Source organism: Dromaius novaehollandiae, chromosome 27 (assembly GCF_036370855.1).
Source record: "Dromaius novaehollandiae isolate bDroNov1 chromosome 27, bDroNov1.hap1, whole genome shotgun sequence".
Taxonomy (NCBI): domain Eukaryota; kingdom Metazoa; phylum Chordata; class Aves; order Casuariiformes; family Dromaiidae; genus Dromaius; species Dromaius novaehollandiae.
In genome coordinates this window covers 5,417,882-5,436,561 of record NC_088124.1, presented here as the reverse complement: position 1 = coordinate 5,436,561, position 18,680 = coordinate 5,417,882, and the positions used below count along the sequence as shown (strand labels likewise).

The following is an 18,680-nucleotide window of genomic DNA, read 5'->3' as shown; positions in this document are numbered from 1 at the left end:
ACGCCCGTCGCGCTCCTCGGCGGGGCGGGGTCGGGGGTGGTTGCAGCTCCGCCGGTGATGGCGGGCGGCGGGCGGCGGCAGCGGCGGGTGGTGGCGTGGGCCGCGGGCCTGGCGCTGTGCGGGGCGGCGCTGGCGCTGCTGGGAGCCGTGCTGCTCCGCGCCTACGGCCCGCGCGCCCCGGCCATCCCGCGGCTCTGGGCGCGGCGCCCCGCCGCCGCCGTCGCCTTCAGCGCCCGCGAGCGGCTGGAGCTGCGGGAAGCGCTGCGAGGTGACGGGGCCCGCCCTGACTGACCCCCGCCCTCACTGACCCCCGCCCTCACTGACCCCCGCTGCCGGCCCGGGGGGCCCGGGGGTGCCCGGGGGTTGGCGGCCTGCGGAGAGCCGGGGCAGGGGTTGTGTCAGCCTCGGGCTGGATTTGGAAGCTCTCCTACCTGGCGGATTCTGTGTAGATTCTTGTGTTTTTAATAGGAAAACGCAAGGCTGCAGCAGGCATATTTATTTTTGCGTTGCACGCTGAGCAGAGCCGTTAAAAACGTGTGTCATCGCTCGGCAGGTAGCGCTTAGGAGAGGCGGCACCGGGGTTGTGGCCGTGTCTGGGGTGACAGGGCCTCGGTGCCGGAGCGGGTCCCTGCTGGCTCCCAAACGCCGGCCGTTCGTGCCCCGACCGGGTCGGGCAGCGTGTGGCAGCGGTCCTTCTGCCGTGGTCCGATTTAAATTACCAGAAACGCACCTGGGGCTCCCACCTGAGTGGCTTGTTCAGCTACCAGAGTGTGACGACAATATGAGTTCAGCCTAGCCAAAACGTGGCCGCTTCTGGACAGTAGCGCTCCTAATATTAGCATTTAACACTTCGGCATGAAAAATGAAGTAGAAGTATCTAGAAAAAGTACCTTGAGCAGGTACGTGAGGTGCACGCAGTTCAGCCGAAGTGCTGCAGGCTTTTCGGCACTGGTACCACTTACTGTCCTGTGAAAGAATCTTTAAGGCGCAGAAAATACTTTACTTTTTCCTTTTGAAATGCAGTTCAAATATTGTTTGAGTGATTTCACTGCTGGATGACTTCTATTTTGTGTTTTATCGAAGGTGCTGTTAAAATCCCAACTGTTTCCATATCTCCAGAGGAGTTAAATACAACTGCCTTGGCAGAATTTGGGAATTATATTCGGGAAGGTATTAACTAAGCTTTAATTCTTAGCTATCTCTGCTGCTCAGTTTTATTTTAGTAAACAAACTGAGCAGAATGTGTGATTCTTGAATATAATGGAACAGAATTTTATTTTGTTTTTCTTCACTGGCAAAAATGGCATCTGTAGGTCACCTCTGTAAGAATGTAGCTGGGGGCAGCAATGGCCAAAGCTAGAGCAGAGAAGATTCAGATGTCTTTTTGCAACTGTATTTTCTGGTCTTTGAGAGGGTTAAATGACCTCACCATTACCAAAAAAAAAAAAAAAAAAAAAAGCGGAGACGGAAGAGAAGGAAGACTGACTCTGTTTCAGCCTTTTCTTTTGGCAGCCCCATCATTGCTACCTGCAAAACAGCGGCAGTGCTGTGAACAACAGTTCCCATTTTTGCTTAGGAAAGTCTTAAATAAAAACTGAGCCGCATCGGTAGAGCTGCTAGAGCAAAGCATATTTGCTTCCTGAAGCAAATTTGTTATGGTCAATCTTATTTACAGTGCTCCCACTGAGGTTAAATAGATAACTATGCTGTGGAGTATATAGTGATAAAATTGGAAATTACTGATAATTTTCCTCTTTTGTGTGTTTTTTTTTGTCTTCTTAACAGTCTTTCCTGCTGTATTTTCTTCAAAGTTCATTCAACATGAAATTGTTGGAACATACAGCCATCTCTTCACTGTTCAGGGTTCCAGCCCTGAAATGATGCCCTACATGCTGCTTGCACACATGGATGTTGTGCCTGCTACCCCAGAAGGCTGGGATGTCCCTCCTTTCTCAGCCGCTGAACGTGAAGGTTTTATCTATGGACGAGGAACGCTGGATAACAAAAACTCAGCTATAGTATGTCTTCTCGGTAATTGGCTCTTCTCTTTCAGAGAGATACAAAGCCTGTAAAAAGACAGACTGGAGGAATCTATTCTCTTGAGATTTACCTATTGTCTCTCGTGCTGTCTTTAAATGAAGCATATTAATGATAAATTCGTAAGCTTTGCAGTGTTCACCCGATTTTTCCTAGAGGTGAAATGGGAGTGGTCTTTTATTACTGAAGAAGACAAAGTTAAAGCTCATACAAACTACAGAAAAGAATACATTTATTGATGCAGATGTATTTGGTTAAATGCCATATTTAAATTTTATGTCAAATGCTGTCTTTGAATTCAGGGATAGACTTGAGAGCTCAAATTACATTTCTCATTCTTATGTTTTTATCTTCTTAACACTTTGTACAAAACATACTGCTCATTAAGTTAAATGGATTTGGTAGCTCAAGTCAGAGTCAAATTGGTGTAGTTTAGATAGTTTAAAGGAACAGTAAAGTCCTTGAATAATTATAACTCCATCATGCTTCCTATGCAGTTTGTCATTGACTTTCTCAGTAGCAAGAACAAGCCCATACTGTATCTTTTGTATGTAGGCTGATACTGTATAGCACACTAAGTCTTAAGCGTCATTGATCAGGACTATAACAGTGTGTTTTCCAGAGAATGTGAATATCATCAGTAGGAGTTGTGGAAATAAAAGCTCAGCTGTAAATGGAACAAAGTCTCCTTAAGGGCTGTGAATGCATTGTATTTCTTTTACATTATTTTATTCTCCTTACTGACACCTGAGAATAGTAGAATATATTTTTTTTTTCTGCAGGGTATTCTGCAAGCTCTAGAATTTCTGCTGAGAAGAAACTACAGACCCCGCAGATCTTTCTATGTTGGCATTGGACATGATGAAGAGGTATTTCTCTTTCATTGCATCTGAACAGCTAGTTATATGCATTGTCCATATACACAACAAGGCTTATTTTTTAAACACTGTTTATCTAGAAAGTCCCTCGTGTGTTTCTTACATGGATAGATACCATGTCAGACACATGGTCATAGTTACATATTGATTGCACTCATGAGTGGTACAAAGAGACAGACAAGGTGGTTTTGTTTAGTTGTCTTTATAACAAAAAGACAAAGAATTGTTTATAGCAAGAACAAATACCTCTTTAAAAATGACTAATTAATCTGTGGAGTTCATAGCTGTGAACTAGTAGGATTCAAAACAAGATTCATTGATGCTCATGGATGAGAACATCTCTCAAGGTGGATGTAAATTCATCTGCTTCTAGGCCGTTAGCAGTGACCACTGGATTCTGCTAGAAAGAACCTTCTAATGACGGGTTGCTCTATAGCTGTTCATTATGGGATTTCTTGCGTTCTCTGTATTGTAGCACTGGCACTGTCAGCAGCAAGATATTTTCCAGTATTCTTGCTGATGGTGTGGCTTAACCTGGCCAGTTCCTCCGCTTGGATTCTCACAGGTGTTTGGTCGAAAGGGAGCAAAGAAGATTGCAGCTCTTTTGGAAGCTAGAGGAGTGAAACTCTCCTTCTTGTTAGATGAGGGAAGTGTTATCCTAGAAGGCATCATTGCAGGAGTGAAGAAGCCAGTAGCCCTGTAAGTAAGAGGGTACAGAATTAACCATGACGAAAGTGATCCATTTTCAATAACTAATTTGTGAGAAGTGATCTTGCTAATATCAACAAAGTATGTTTTCAAGGTGTGCAGGAGCATTGGCATTGCTAAAGCTACAGCAGTGGCACAGAGTGTAAGCAGAGGACCTCCAGAGTGTGCTTGCTGTCCATCACCGCCGAGCTGACAGAGGCAGAATGTTCCACTTAACCAGTGCAGGCGTGTTAATTGTATGCTATAGAGTCTGTTCACTGGAGAAAATGCCAAGACATCAGTGCTCCAAGGGTTTAAAGACTGTGTTAAAGATCCATTGTTTTTGTTGGTCCTACAGAGTTTTATATATTAAAAACGAGCAGACTAGTTCCTTTTACCTATGGTCTGTACATGTGTCTTTGGAGTTGCATTAATCCATTCATTTATTTATGGTTGATCAGAATAGGTATCACAGAAAAGGGTTCAATAACACTGAACTTCACTGTGGAAAAGGAGCCAGGACATTCCTCGTTTCCTCCTAAGGAGACGAGCATTGGCATTCTTGCAGCAGCAATGTCCAGGTGAGAGCTTCCCTGTCATCTAACATCTAAGACAGTCAGGCACTGATATGCAATTAGCTTTTTTAATCTTTATATTAAGAGTGTTTTGGAAATTCCCCTTATGTATTTGAAGCTGAAGTTTGTAGCTCACTTAGAAGTGCAGAAATGCAATCTCCAACAGAGAGAAAAATTGCCAAATGTCTGGAGTGTCTTTTCACTTCAGCTGTTCCTAGTATCTGTTGAGTCCTCATAACCCAGGCAAGTGCTACATCATCGTACCTATCCTAATTTCCTCGGTAGCAATAGGGACCACTTTTTTGGTTGCAAAATTTCCCTGGTATTCATTCTTGCGCATATCCACTACCTACAGCTAATAATTATCCAAGCAAATAAACATGATGCAATGCCAGGATGTCTCGTTATCTGTCTGTGTAGATACCAAGCTGTCTAATAAATATCTATTTTAGAAAAACTTAAAGGGGACAGATATGACAGAATTTGGTGTACTATTTTTCTAGATTTCTATGTATCTGCTGTAAGAGTCAGGCTTTTACACTTTTTCAGCTGTTCCTGAAAGAAAATCTTTGGATGTGACTGGGATGATCAGAAATCTGTAGTGAAGCTGTGCTCACAGTTTTATTTGTCAGGAGAGAAAAGTGTGCTTGCATCTCAAATACATGGCCACATGCAGAAATCGAATTCCCATCAGTCTTCTGGAGCAACATTAGCCAATGATTTTTTGAATTTCAAATGTGCATTTGCTTTGCTGCAGACTGGAGCAGAATCCCATGCCCAATCTGTTCGGCTATGGGCCGGAACTCATGACTATGGAGCACCTTGCATCAGAGGTGAGGAAAGAACTATAACTTCATTCACAGATTTTCATATTAATAAGTGAAGAGTAACCCAGCATATGAGCATAGAGCATAGTTATGGATTTCCTGTTCAGACAATTCACTGGAAAGGGGAAGACTTTAGCTGGCATTTTCCCATGCAGGGAAGTGTTCCTGTTGGCCTTGTTTCAACCATAGCAAAATGACTACACTGTCATCTTGAAAGGTAGGAACTTACTGATTTGTGGTTTTGTTTCTTCCATTTAGTTCAGTTTTCCTCTCAATCTCGTCATGACCAATCTATGGCTGTTTTCACCTATTGTCAGCAGGTAAGAAAATATATCCTTCCTAAGCATTCCTAGCCTCTCACCCTTAAAAGATGAAGACCACTAGCCATTTCTAGTTTTCTAAGAAAATTTCTAAGGAAATTAGACATCCCATTTCACGGTTTAGACAAAGTCAGTGCTTTATGGTTAGTAAGTGCTTTGTTAATCAAATAGGCCTTCATTCAGCTTATTGCCCATGTAATTGTGGTTCTTATGTTTTATAGATATTAAACTTATTTGAAAAATGATTTTTTTTCTTTTTCTTTTTTTTTCTTTTTTGAGAATTCTTTCCTGGAAACCTTCTACCAATGCCTTGATTAGAACTACTACAGCAGTCACAATGTTTAATGCGGGAGTCAAGGTAGCTTCATTTTGATTTTTTTTCCATGTGGCATGACACAATTTGAAACAATGTTGTGGGAAGATGATTCCTCCAGTGTGCCAGATATTCTGAATGACATTGTTTTCACCTATTTACACCTAGTGATAAGATCAGTACTGGCCCCGGTCTGAAACCCTGTGTGCCATCACTACCAATATCACTTCTATTTTATATGTGGCTTGGGTTTAGCTACAATTAAAAATTACTTCATGTCTGAAGTAACTAGTACCTGTCTCACAGAGATCTCTAAACCAGGGTTACAAATAGTTTATGTTTTAGGATGGACAAGACAGACCATTTTCTGTGTTACCCTGCAAAGTATTGTTGACAATAGTTGAAACCATGTCACAGTCACAAACGCTGAGCAAGGCTCAGATGGAGCCTCGCTTTTGTGAGGACACGTCTGATGTTTACCATCATTCTAGTAGGCTTAGCGTGCACCTTGGACTGAGAAATAACAGGTGCTGGCTGGTACAGCCAGGTTTTGCCCTAATAAAGACAAGCAGCTATCGAAAAATACTATGGCCCTGGAAAATAAACAGGCTATTTTGTAATTCCCTGAAAAAAAAAAACAAAAAACCAAAAAAACTGTTACTGAAAAGCGTCCCTGAACAAGAAAGGAAGTTACAATGGCTGAACAGTGACACTGAGTGGCCAGGAGAGAAGTGACAGCTTGCTTTCTTTTGTTTTTTAGAAGATTGTGACTTTGGTGTTTTACAAAGCTGTAGATACTTATTCTGTAGAAAAGAGTTAGGTGTCTTCACTAACTTCATTTGTTAAGTGTCTTACATGTGTCATACTTGGGGAAAAGAAATATGACAGTAGTAAAGTACATTTTTAGATGCATCTCGTAAAATATTGTTTAAAAAAACAAGCTTTACCGAAGTTTCTCAAAATAAAGTTTCTGAAGGGAGAGGTTTTATCTCCAGAGGAAAACTTCTCTATAACAGATAACCTCCTTTTTGTTGAAACAATGAATATTTCTTTGTATAATTATCTGCATTATAAATGAAATTTACAGTATTTGAACACAGAGCATGGAAGGAGATTACCATATTTATGTTAGTGGGAATAAAATGAAGCCTTAGGCTATGAGGGCTGGAGTTGTTTGAGCAGTTTCTGAATTTGCAGTTGGCATTTTAATCTGTTTTTAACTTTAAGTTTTGTTTTGTTTTGTTTCTAGATAAATGTCGTCCCATCTTCAGCAAAAGCAACTGTGAACTTCCGGATCCATTCTGCAGAAAAGGCCACTGAGGTGCTGTCCGCTCAATCATTTACTTTTTTGCTCTCCTCTTAGGTAATTTACTTTTCTGTACCTTTGAAACAGGCAACTAGTGACTGGTTTACTGACAGGAAGGTCAGTAGGACTTAGCCTCTGTGGCAGCAGGTCTGTTCTATTGGAAAGCTCTTGTCTTCTCTCCCCATATTTAAACAAGCAGTGGAAGGGGAAGGTTTGGGAACTGCACCTTTATGCAGGCTGTATTCCATCTCAGAGGAGGAGAAAAAATGTCAGATAAGCCGTGTTTGTGACAAAGTGCATTGTTTGTTACTGCTTTTTTCTTTACCTGGATTTGTAGCTAGAATAATTCATCACATTTGGATGGATGATTTGCTTTGATGCTGGGTATCTATACGGGCTATTATTAGGAGGAGCGCAGTGCAAGTGAGCAAGGTTGATCTCTTTACAAGTGGAACAGAGTTTATTCAGCACCACCTTCGTAGAAACTCTGTTTAAATTTCAAATATCTTCTGAATATGGAACAGAGTAAGAAGCAAACCAAATCTGGAAGCATGCCCTGCAGTTACAGCAAGCAGACTTCAGCAGTCATTCTTGTGCCAAAGAGCACATGGATCATATGTGACTATGGAATGGAAGCGTTAAAGCTTGTGACCTGTGAGAATGGGACAGTCTTGTGCAATTGAGTAGCTATGACAGAACTGTCCAGTAAAGGACAGCCATGAAAATTTTCAGTAAATACTATCTTCCCTTCCCAAACCTTTGATCAAAGTTTATCTTTCTAGAAGCCTTTTCTGGATTCTGTTTACTTGGATGACCCAGCTACCACGCAGCAACAGCTTGACCACATGCCTTTCAGGGCTGAAGCAGTTCAGGAAGACCTTGAAATAGTGATATGGATTGGAAAAAAATATTAGCTTTAATACCAGCCATCCAGTGAGTAAGAGGAAGACTGACTGTCACTCAGTTCCAGTCCTAAATATGCATCTGTATTTGGAGCCACAGTTGGCAGTTCACTGACAAACATTTTCTGGAAACTGGATCATATGCTGGCATCTACAAGGGACATTCTCTCATTTCTTTTGCTTATATAATTTCTTCTGCTTACTTAATCTCTGTGGTTAATCCACAGGTGCTAGAGACAGTTAGAAACACTATTGCTGATGACAGAGTGAAGATTGAGATAGTAGAGGCCTTTGACCCACTCCCCATCAGTCCTTGGGATGACCAGACATTTGGAGTCCATGTTTTTCAAAGAACCATTCTGGATACTTTCCCAGATGTTGACAGTGTGGTCCCAGGTAACAGCAAGCACATGATGATTATTGTTTCCTTTCCAACTTCCACCCTTCTTCCTCCTCCCCCCCCATTGCTTTGTTTCCGTTTTCTGTATATTTCTCCACCCCAGCTGTTAACTACTGGAAACAGCTGTTTTTTCCTTTTCTATTTGGTTACCTCTTTCTGTTTTAAACTTCTTAATGTTGTTTTTTAGTAGTGGAAGTAAAAAAGCAAACAGGAAACTGACAGAAACAATGAGCCTTGAATTGGACTCTGCACATACAAAGGGATCTCTTCAGGGAAGAAAGGAACTGTGAGGGAGGAGGAGGTCTTCTTGCTTTAGGTCTTCTTGTATTGTTTTCATAACTGGCAAAGCCATTCCTGCTCTTCTGTATTGTTCCTTAGGATTCCTAATAGTTCCTTGCTAGTTCTGTACAGTTTGTTGGATTGCAATTTGAAGCTTAAACTTACGTGGACACTAGGTGTATCATAGCTGTCCTTCGAATGGTTGAACTGTATGTTCAGTTCCTTTTGTTACAGAAGAGAGAATTTTCTTCATTCAGGATGCAGCAATAGACTGTTTTCAATGATTTGGCTTTTAGTGTAGGTAGGGGTCATGTAAAACTGTTATCAGATGCCTTTTCTTTCTTCTGGGAAATGTGTGGGTCATTAATTTGCTGCTCTCGTGCAAAGTAAAACTGAGGTTTGTTTTCCAGGCACGTGTGTTGGAAACACAGACAGCAGACATTTCACTAACGTCACAAATGCCATTTATCGATTTAACCCAGTGCTCTTGAAATCGGATGATCTTCCCAGGTACTGTATTCTATCTGCATGGGGGCAGCTGTTTGGGGTGGAGACTAGAGAAAGAGAAAATTGATATGTGTTAGGCAGGAGAAGGAAACCCAACCTTGTGTACCTTGGCATGGCATTGTTGTTGCCTCACATTCTCTTAGGCCACCCATTTCCTGCAGATTTGGGTGCTACACAAATAGAAGATGATAATTACATTGGGAGAGCATTAGTCCTTATTCTTCTTTACTTCAGATGCAGACAAGACCTCATTCAGGTGTCCCCATCCAGTAGTACATCAGAATTCATACAGTGATGTAAGGCTGGCTGGTGCTATATGTAGTGCTGCAGTTTGGAAGGTATTGTTCTGGTGTTTGGTCTTGTTTAAGAGATTTATCCCTATGTTCGGCACACATGCCACTCCCGGTTCTAACCTCTAGCATTAAGGAGCTAATGATTTCCTGGGGTAAAATGATAAAGAACAACATTACCATGCAAGGAGATTGTTTGTTTATTTTCTATGCCATGGATTTGTCACTGTATTGAGGTGCAGATGATACAGGAATAGAGTGCTCTGGTAGCTGTACGGGGCAAAATGGCCAAGAACTGGGCAGAGAAGTGGACTGGTTGTTCTTTTCCATGTGATCTGTGGGCTTAGTCACTGTGCTTGGAGCCTTAGAATTGGTAAATTATTTTGGTTGTCCTGAGGAACAGACATTGGTTAGAGTGCAGTATCTGACATATATTGTGATCTTTTTATGTTGCGGATTACTTTCTGAAGTGAGCAGGCAAATAGGATGATGGTTATATGCAGGTGGGTCACAAACTGGAATGAAAAAAGTTCTTCTCTTTCTACCAGGATCCATGGGTTGAATGAGAGAATCTCTGTTGAGGTTTATGAGAAACAGGTCGAGTTTCTCTTTCAGCTGATTAAGAACTGTGACATTGACAAGCTTCCAGAGCCGCACTCGGACTCCCACGAGCTGTGAGACAAAGCCCGAGAGGAACAGCTGCAGAGGTAGACGCTGGGGTGGCAGGGATCTGGCTGTATGATGCAGTTGGGTTGCATATTGAGCTGTGTTTGGAATTTGATTATTGCAAATTGTGGTTTACATGCAGATAGCAAAACTGCTGGTTGTTGCTTTAGATACAGATACACAGTTTGTCAGAAAGTGATAAGAACCTGGACAAAACACAACAAATATCTCTGATTTCTGTGCCTCCCTATTCTCATGCAGACATTAATCTGATGATATTACATTTTTCCACACTTAAATCCTCAGGCCTCTGAAATTGGCAGTCACTTAGAAATCTAAGCTATAATTTGCAGTTACTCATCCATCTCTAAAAGAGCTAATCTCCCTATGTGTGCTTATGGCAAACTCCTCCTGTACAGATCATTGGTTTTTCACAAGGAACGTCTCTGTCAAAAGCTTGTGTGAAAAGTCGATAACATGGTGCTGGTTTGATGTAATTGGGTAGCGTTGTACTAAGAGTCTGTTGCACTGCTGCTTTGTGAAGGCTTCTCTCCCAGGCGGTGCTCTCAGCCAGTGTCAGTGTTATCTAGCTAACTAATTCTCTCATTCATGCACTGATTTCTAGCTCCAGTTTAAAATACTGAGCTCCAGAAGTTCTAATTAAGTTGCTTTAACTGATGTTGCCCTGATTTCAGAGGTGCTAAATCTGCTGTTAACTTCTTTTCCCATCTTTTCAGTGACTTTTTTTTCCCCCTCTTTCTTTGGTAAGGCCCAGAATGTGTCGTGCAGTTGGGTGTCAGACTAAGGAACTACAGCTTTAAATAGGAAACTAAATCAGTATTGTCTGCTCATGTATATTCTCTTTGCACTGAATCAGTTTCTCTGTAGTATATGTTTCTCTTTCTCTTTCCTCTGAGAACTTGATTCTGAAAAATGGTGAAGCCCTTCAGTTTCTTCCAGTGCAGTGGGAGCAGGGAGCCTCCTCTGTTCCTTCGTTGCCTCACTAGCACTTTTCACTTTACTCTAGCACTTCATTCTTGATTTAGCTCTTTGGGAATCCTAATGTGGACAGGCCACTGATGTTGACTCTGTTTCGTCTCGTCTTGCACTTCTTGCGTTAGCATGCCTGACTTGTTAGCACTGAAGGGTTAAGGTGTTCTTTTTTTGGCCTAGATAGTCCCTTTAGCTGCAGTTACTGTTATTAATTAAACAAGGAAGGAATTAAGAATCAGATGTTAGCCAAGGTACAGACAGGGTGAAAAACCCTTTGTTGCACTGACATGCATTCTCTGTGCTATAGGAACCAGCCAAGTATCCTCCTGTTGCACTGTTGCAGAGATGCTTGTTTCTTTTTCAGAGTTTGAGTTATACCCCAGAGTCGGTGGTTGTTCTGATCTATACTCGCATTGTAAAATGTACTGACATGTACATGAAGTACCCTGAAATGTATCTTGAAAGAGGGATGGAATTGTGATTTCTATTTTTTTCCTTTCACCATTCTGTTTATTTGCACTGTGATTTTATCAGTACAGCCAATGGGCTAAAACTGTATCAAGTGACTAAATAGTTGAAAACAGATTGTAATTTTCATCTAATAAAAAAGGAATGCAGATTATTTTCTCATTATTATTTAGTCTTTTAATGTGACTGTATAATTGCAATGAAATCATTTCCACACCTGGTTCTGCACTAGAGCAAGCTGTAAAGTTTCCATCAAAACAAATCCACATATTTTCCAGCCAGCTTTAATCCTGCACCCTCCCTGGTGGTCTCCTTTCTACACAAAATTAACTAATTATGTTTATGCATTACCAGATAGTAAATAGTTTGCATCTTTTAGCTTTTATTGCATTCAATCTGTGTGTCCTAACATCATTAATCTGTTTAGCTGCGTATCAACAGCTTTTCACAGCGGTGTCATTCCTCTTTCAAGCTCTTGTTGCAGATGCAACAGAAGCAGTATGTCAGGTATGTCACATATTAAAAATACATCCCCATGAGTAGAAGGTGGAGGAAATTTTTCCTCTGACTAGTCTCTATGAAGGTGACGGAGGCTCTAAAGCCTTTGCTTCGACTTTGGCTGTATGGGGCCAATACTGGTTAACATCTTCCTTAATGACCAGATGATGGGACAGAGCGCACCGTCAGCAAGTTTGTATCAACCACTCCTCCCAATTTTGTATCATCTAAACCAGCCAATTGTGCTGCCATTGAGAGGGAGCTCAACAGGCTGAAGAAATGGGCCAACAGGACTCTCGTGAAGTTCAGCCAAGGGAAACAGAAAGTCCTGCACCTGGAGAGGAATAACCCCCGACAGGGTGAGGACCGACCGGCTGGAAAGCAGTTTTGCAGAAATGGACCTGGGGCTTCTGGTGAACAGCAAATTGAACATGACCAGCAAAGAGGACCAACAGCATCCTGAGGGGAGGGAGTAAAGACTAGATGACCTCCAGAGGCCCCTTTCAACCTCAATCATTCTGTGATTCTGTGGCAGTGGTCAGGCCGCAGAAATCCTAATTTGCGTCATGCTGTTGCACAGCAAAGACTGCGCCGTGGTGTGGAAGGAGGGATTTGCTGTCTGTTGTAATAGCAAAAGAGTCCTAAAGATATAAAGCATCCTTTATATTTTATAATCTCCTGTCCCTGATCAAATATCACTCATCTCTGTGTTTTTGCAAGGATTACTTTTTGAAAGGAGATTCATTTGAAGATTCATTTTGTTGCTGAAGGGAAAGTGAAGGACAAACAGCACTGGCAAAGCAGGGCTGGTTTTGGCAGGTACTGCGCAAACGTGTGCCATGGGGTTTTGCTAATGCGGCTTGTTGCAGAGCCTCATTAAGTGCTGCTTATCAGCTAGTGCTGAAATCATGCAGTGTGCCTCTGCAGTAAGTGTTCAACAGAGCTTTATTGCCACCTGAAGCCTCTGAACAGAGGTGCCTTTGACAGGCCTTATCCTGCAGGATCCAGTGGTGAAAAGCATATTTCTCTGGCTCTCTCCATTTTTTCCAGTCACTTCTGATAATGATGCATGCTTTGTACCTACAGCAGCTTTGCCCTTGGTGTTCTCTCTTGTTTTATCACTTTAGCTGCCATGTCATGCTTATCTGGCACAATTCTGAAGGGTTGCCTGATGAGCCGATACTTGCACAGCTCTCCTGACAGAACAGTTTCTTCTCCGCCCCGTTCTCATTCTCTCCACCTTTCTCATTATATGTTCTCATAGAATGTCTCTCATCTTGGGTAGAGAGAAGTCTTTGGGTCAACGTGTAAATTGTTGTGTAAGGATGATGCACTGGCCTTCTTTGCTAAGATCATTTAAAACTGCATTGCATGAGTAACGTCTTGATGATAAGTACATCATGAAAAAACAGAGTGACAGCTCTGGTTTATTCTTTTTCATAATGAGTCACTATACTCGGTTACGTGGACCAATTGGCTCTGATTCATCAGAGAAACAAAAGCCTGATTTTCTGCTTTGAAGACATGTAGCTCGGTGTTATATCTAATAAGGTTTTAATGCTGTTTGTATCAGCCCAGTTCCAGTATGTTACCGTGTTCCTGTGTTATATGCATAGCAACTTCCTTTTTCCTTTTCTTTGTAGCCAAGTCTACAAAGCTGCCATTCTTCTGACAACACTTACTCAAAGTAGTATGTCTGTGGTTGTCCAGCCGCAGCAGCCTGCGCGCTAGCACACCAGCTGATGTGGGGTCACCCAGGCCTGCAGCACTGCGAAGAAAAGGTCACATTCCACACCTGCATTTTCTAAAGAAAGCTCTGTTGCTGGCCTCTCTTTAAAAGAGCTGAGTTTATTTTGAGCCTCCAGTGACCATGGAGAGTTCAGACGCTGAGCTGGAGGAGAATGCAGGAACAAGGTGTTTACAAAGTTGTTTCCTCCGGCCTTGCATTTGACACTTACAGTCTTGGCTCCTCTTTTGCTACTTTGTTTGGCATTTCATGAAGCTGCTGAAGTCCATTTTCTCAAGCAGGTGCTTTCACATCTTCCCTGCTTGACTCAGCCAGTGCCGCTGAGCAGGACACCCCCGAGTAACTCGAAGGCCCCTCAGCCACAGCTTGCAGTATCCTTTGCCATTCGGGAGAAGCACTCCTCACCTGCCACCTTCAATCCTGAGCTGTAGGACTAGATGCTGTTACCAGGTTGCACCTTGCACAAATTGTTGCCGATGCGTTCAGTCCTCATCCGCAGCTCCTCTGCAGAGGTTGCTAGCGCTCTGGAATTTTTACAGACATGCTTTGTTTCTTTGGTCCACAAATTCAGGCTCCCAAAATAACCCTTGAAGAAACTATGCTGCCATGACCTATGAGGTCTCTACCGCAGCATGGGTAGTTGTACGTCAGCATCTCTCAATACTCGTAGCAAGGCCTGGAGGCATTCAGAGGTGCTGCCCAGGGAATTTTTTGTTGTTGCTTGAACAACACAGTGAAGGCTATGCGTGATCTGAGTTGCAGCGCAGGAGGCTTGGCTCCGGTTTCCGCTTCCATAGCTTCCCAGGGTAGCAGGGGCGGCAGAGATAAAGAGCTCAGCAGGGTAGGGAAGGGAGTGACCTGCTTCACTCAGTGGAGATCACTCTGGCTGATTTAAGAGCTGTGATGGTGGGCCCCAAAGGAAGCTGCAGTCAGTTCTCAGCAGGAAGGAAAATGACCACATCGAAGGGTGGTTAATGCAGGGGGTGGGGAAGAAAGAGTAAATACTCTTCATCACTGATGGATTTACCTATGAGTTGGGTCAAGGCCTGGGCAGTGGGATATAAGAAGCAACATCCAAGCCATGAAGCATATCCCAGGTGGATAATTACTTGCCATGGAACATTTTTATTTTTCCCAGTACATTTAAATTTTTAAACATTATTATTATCATTCTGGCTATTTACATTTGTGCACCACAGGAGGTTAATCCAATGTCATCGTTGGGATTTTGTGAAGTGACAGGAACCTCACAGAGCAGGAAAAAGGGGGACTTGAGATGATTCTAATTTAGAACTTTTGTTAATAGTGGTCTCTGCCCTGACCAGCCCAGAAGCATCATGGCGTTAGTCATTTCTTCAGCCTAATTTCTGAAAAAAAAAGAAATTAGAGGCTATACCCAGAAGAAGGCAGCAATGTGAGGCATGTCCTCAGTCCCAACATGCCAGGCGGCCACGCTGCCGCTGGGTCGGCAGCTGTGGACACAGGAACCGCTGGCCTCGCAGGAAGCCAGGGCCCTTCAGCCTTCCTCTGCCAGATGCTCTCACATGGCAAAAAGCCCTAGGGATGTACCTGAGTGACACTGACCTGTGTTTGTCACAGCAGATGCAGCCTGTGGGTGACACATGAATACTGTGACAGGTAGTCATTTGGACCCTGAGAAAAAGGCTGTTGATGGTTTTGTTTGCTTCCAGGGCTGGTAAAACAGAACTTCTGTGATCTGCATTTCTTCTCCCAGACCAGGACCAGAACAGGGTCAGCTTCTGACACTGTTGCCTGCCTTCATAAACTGCTTTTGCTTTGGACTGATCTCTGTAGGGGTAAGTCATTATCCACGACCTGATCAGTCACTGAGTTTGTCCTCTGAGATTCCTAGTTGCAAGGATGTTAAGAACTTGGTCCCCTCAGAATCCATGGTCCAAGGCAGCTGGGGCTCCATTCAGGTCAGCATTTAGATGTGGAGAGGGTGGGCAGCTGTGAAACTGCAGCAGGGAGCAAAGGGTCTGGACTTCTCAGGACATTCAGATTCTCTGTCAGTTTTTTTGAGTGACTTTGGCCAAATCACTTCATCTTTCTCTCTCTCTGATGTCTGTGAAAAGGGAAAATTCTGCTGCCTTTATCCCATACGCATTTTGGCATCATAGGCCATTACTAGGTCCTCACTCAGAACTGGACTGTGCGGTGTGACAGCTTCACGGTGCTAAAGTCACGTGGCTGCTGTAAAACACATGGGCGCAATGCTCCATAATCTAGTGTAGCTCAGTGGTAAATTCTTTCCTTTCCAAGCATTTTGTTGCCCTTGGTACCTGTTACCCTGCAACTGGAAACCTATTTCCTGCCCTTTCATCCTCTGCCTTTCTGATCTCTGCGCGTCAGCGTAGCTGGTGGGGATTTTATCTATTTCTGTTTTCTTGTCTCAGGCGGCTTTTGTCTTCATTCTTCCACTTCCTGAGCGTGCAGCTGGCCGGACTGTTAATCAACAAGGTCACATTTTGGTGTGCGTTGTGGTTGCGGGGGGGAAACAGTTGCTCTGGGGGGGGATATGGATTTTCCAAATCAGGAAGGAAAGATAAAGGTGGAAATAGCGCCTAAAAGCCCAGGGTTTTTTGGACAAAGGAAGACGGAAGCTAAGGCTGGAGGCAGGATTTGGGACTCCTGGGTTCCCCTCCCAGCTTGAGTGTGGAGCTGTGTTGCAGCTTTAGCTAAGACATCATCTGTTTGTGCCTCAGTTTTCCCATGTGTGTCTTCGGCTGTGTCACAGCAGGAGGTTATGAGAACTAGTTAAATGACTGCAAATGCAAGTGCAACTGGTCATCATCCTTTGAAATACTGGGTTCAAGTAGTCTGTGTACCGCCAGACAGGTACAAAATCCAGTACACATTGCCAGTTATTGTTAGATTGTGCAGGTGGCTCTCTTCTGATCTGCTGCAGAAATTCAGCTTTCTTAGAAATATTTGGAAAGGTTGTTGGGACTGAGAAAGTTAGAAAACCCAAGTGGTTTTATCTGCGCTAACTCCACGCTGCTTTAAATATATATATGTTGTCCTGCTTTCAGTGTGTTGGTCACCCTTTCCTTTCAAAGCAACAAATACTTCAGGAAAGAAAACTCCCGATGTTCAAATTTTAAATTTCATAAGCAGAAAGGAATTAAGTAGCCCAGCACACATTTCTGAAAGGGTCTGAGTCACAATGGATCTCTTGCTGCCATTGACCGTGACTACCATCGCTTCCTTATTTTGAGAAATGAAGTCAGCAGTTTTAGTCATGCTTGACTCAGTGCCTGCGGGGGAGCGCGGTTCCTGTGTCGCCCTCCCTCTTCCCCTCGCGCACACGCTTGTGTCACGGAGACCATCGCTGGTTCAAGACCCGTCTCCAAGGCCCGGAGCTGGGGATCACGTAATCAGTCTGGGTAATAACTTGCTGTTGGCCATTTCCTGGGAGGAAAGGCAAGGCAGGAAGGAAAAACAACAACTGGTCAAAAGTTCCAGTTAAAAAAAAAGAGAGAGAGAGAGAGAGAGAAGAAAAAAGGAAATAAAAGGGAAATTGAATCAGAAAACCCATTTCATTCAGATGGGCAGAATCCTGCAGAGCATCACTGTCACTGCAGAGGTACTGACCTCCGTGGCAGAAGTTGCTGCGGTTCACATATGCATTTGTTAAGGGGCAGTTTGGCATGAACAGACGGAGGAGTGAGTGAGTACACGTGATGATATTTCCACTCTTCTTTGCTGAGCTGCTTCAGGGAAGCCACTGAATCTGGCACAGAGGCCTGAAAGCCAGCACGTACTGTCTGTACTGCGCTAGCATTCCTGGGCCTGAGTCCCGGTGCGACAGGCAATGTACAGATCCTTCAGTGAGAGCGAAATCTGTACCAGCAGGCTGTGCTTGTTTAGAGTGAGAGAGTTAAAATGATAAAATACTCCTAGGTTGCTGTTTCACAATCATGTTTTCACAAGCTGACCTAAGTGAGAGCTGCTGCTGGAAATAGTTTTCCTCTCTGTGCATTTCCACCCCTCCCATCTTCTCGCTCGAGCAGGGAACCCCAGAGAGGAAAACTTACCGAGTTTTTGATGAACTGGTTTTCACTCGCAGCAGCGATCTGATCCCGTTCCCAGCATGGTCACACCACCACAAGAAGCACCACAAAGAGCGAGGCAGGAACACAAAGCTGGGATTAGGGGCGGCAGCGGGTCTCTTTCTTTCCAGCGTGCAGCTGGGTCGGATGAAGCGTTCTGTGACTCTGCGCCCTGGGGCAGAGGCTGTTAGGCTTGGTTTAGAGGTGCTGCGTGCCGTGCAGAGGTGTTCACGTGGATACATCCGTATACACGTGGAGGTACAACTGCAGCAACGCCTCGACACAGCATGGCTATGCCAGAGCAAAACGGGAAGAGTGAGGATAAATGTCCCAGCCAGTGGCCTCAGGAAGCACGGAAAAGGGGCCCCTTGCCCGCAGTGATGGCGCTGCTCCCTGCCCAGGTAACGCTGCTCTCACTGCTGCCTTCCCCAATAGTAACCTAATTCCCAGGCCTGCCTGGAGCCTGTTCTCGTAGGCGGCTGCCAGCCCTTGCTGTGGTTCATTACCCCCTCCCGCAGGTGAGGAGACCTTCCGGCAGGGACACGTCCTGCGCCGCGCAGGTGAGCTGCTTTCTAGGAACAGCAAAGCCGAGGCTCCAGTTACAGCAGGAAAAAAAGGGAAGTAGGAGACTCGCTAACTCGCTCCCACCGGTCTGCGCCCTGCGGAGCCGGAGGTCCGGCCGAGCCGAGGCTGGCGAGGCCCCGCCGCTCGCCGGGACGAGCAGGAGCGGGGGCCCGGCCCGGCCCGCTGCGGGCTCCCCGGCGGCACGTGATTCGGAGCCCCGCCCCCTCGCGGCAGGGGGCGGAGCCTCCCGCCTGCCTCCGCCGCCGGCGGTACCCGGCCCCGGCGCCGCGGGGGCGGGGCCGGGCGTGACGCCACGCGCGCCCGTCCAACGGCGGCGCCGCACGGCGCGC

General features: G+C 44.5%; 1 protein-coding gene and 1 long non-coding RNA gene across 2 annotated transcripts; one reads left to right on the top strand and one right to left on the bottom strand.

Annotated features, from left to right (window-relative positions):
• Positions 1-4: 4 nt before the first annotated feature.
• On the top strand, positions 5-11,602 carry PM20D1 (peptidase M20 domain containing 1). The gene is made up of 13 exons (XM_064498131.1): positions 5-268; positions 1,084-1,170; positions 1,786-2,018; positions 2,820-2,906; positions 3,481-3,614; positions 4,064-4,183; positions 4,935-5,010; positions 5,263-5,324; positions 5,604-5,682; positions 6,887-6,958; positions 8,073-8,241; positions 8,935-9,034; positions 9,870-11,602. Exons 1-13 carry the CDS (start codon positions 58-60, stop codon positions 9,997-9,999), a joined length of 1,560 nt encoding a protein of 519 aa, XP_064354201.1. The 5' UTR covers positions 5-57; the 3' UTR covers positions 10,000-11,602.
• On the bottom strand, positions 2,253-18,558 carry LOC135323738 (uncharacterized). Its single transcript, XR_010385260.1, has 2 exons — positions 17,752-18,558; positions 2,253-3,612 (listed from the first exon to the last, which is right to left on the bottom strand). It is a non-coding gene; the product is annotated as an uncharacterized LOC135323738 (long non-coding RNA).
• Between the last annotated feature and the right edge of the window lie 122 nt (positions 18,559-18,680).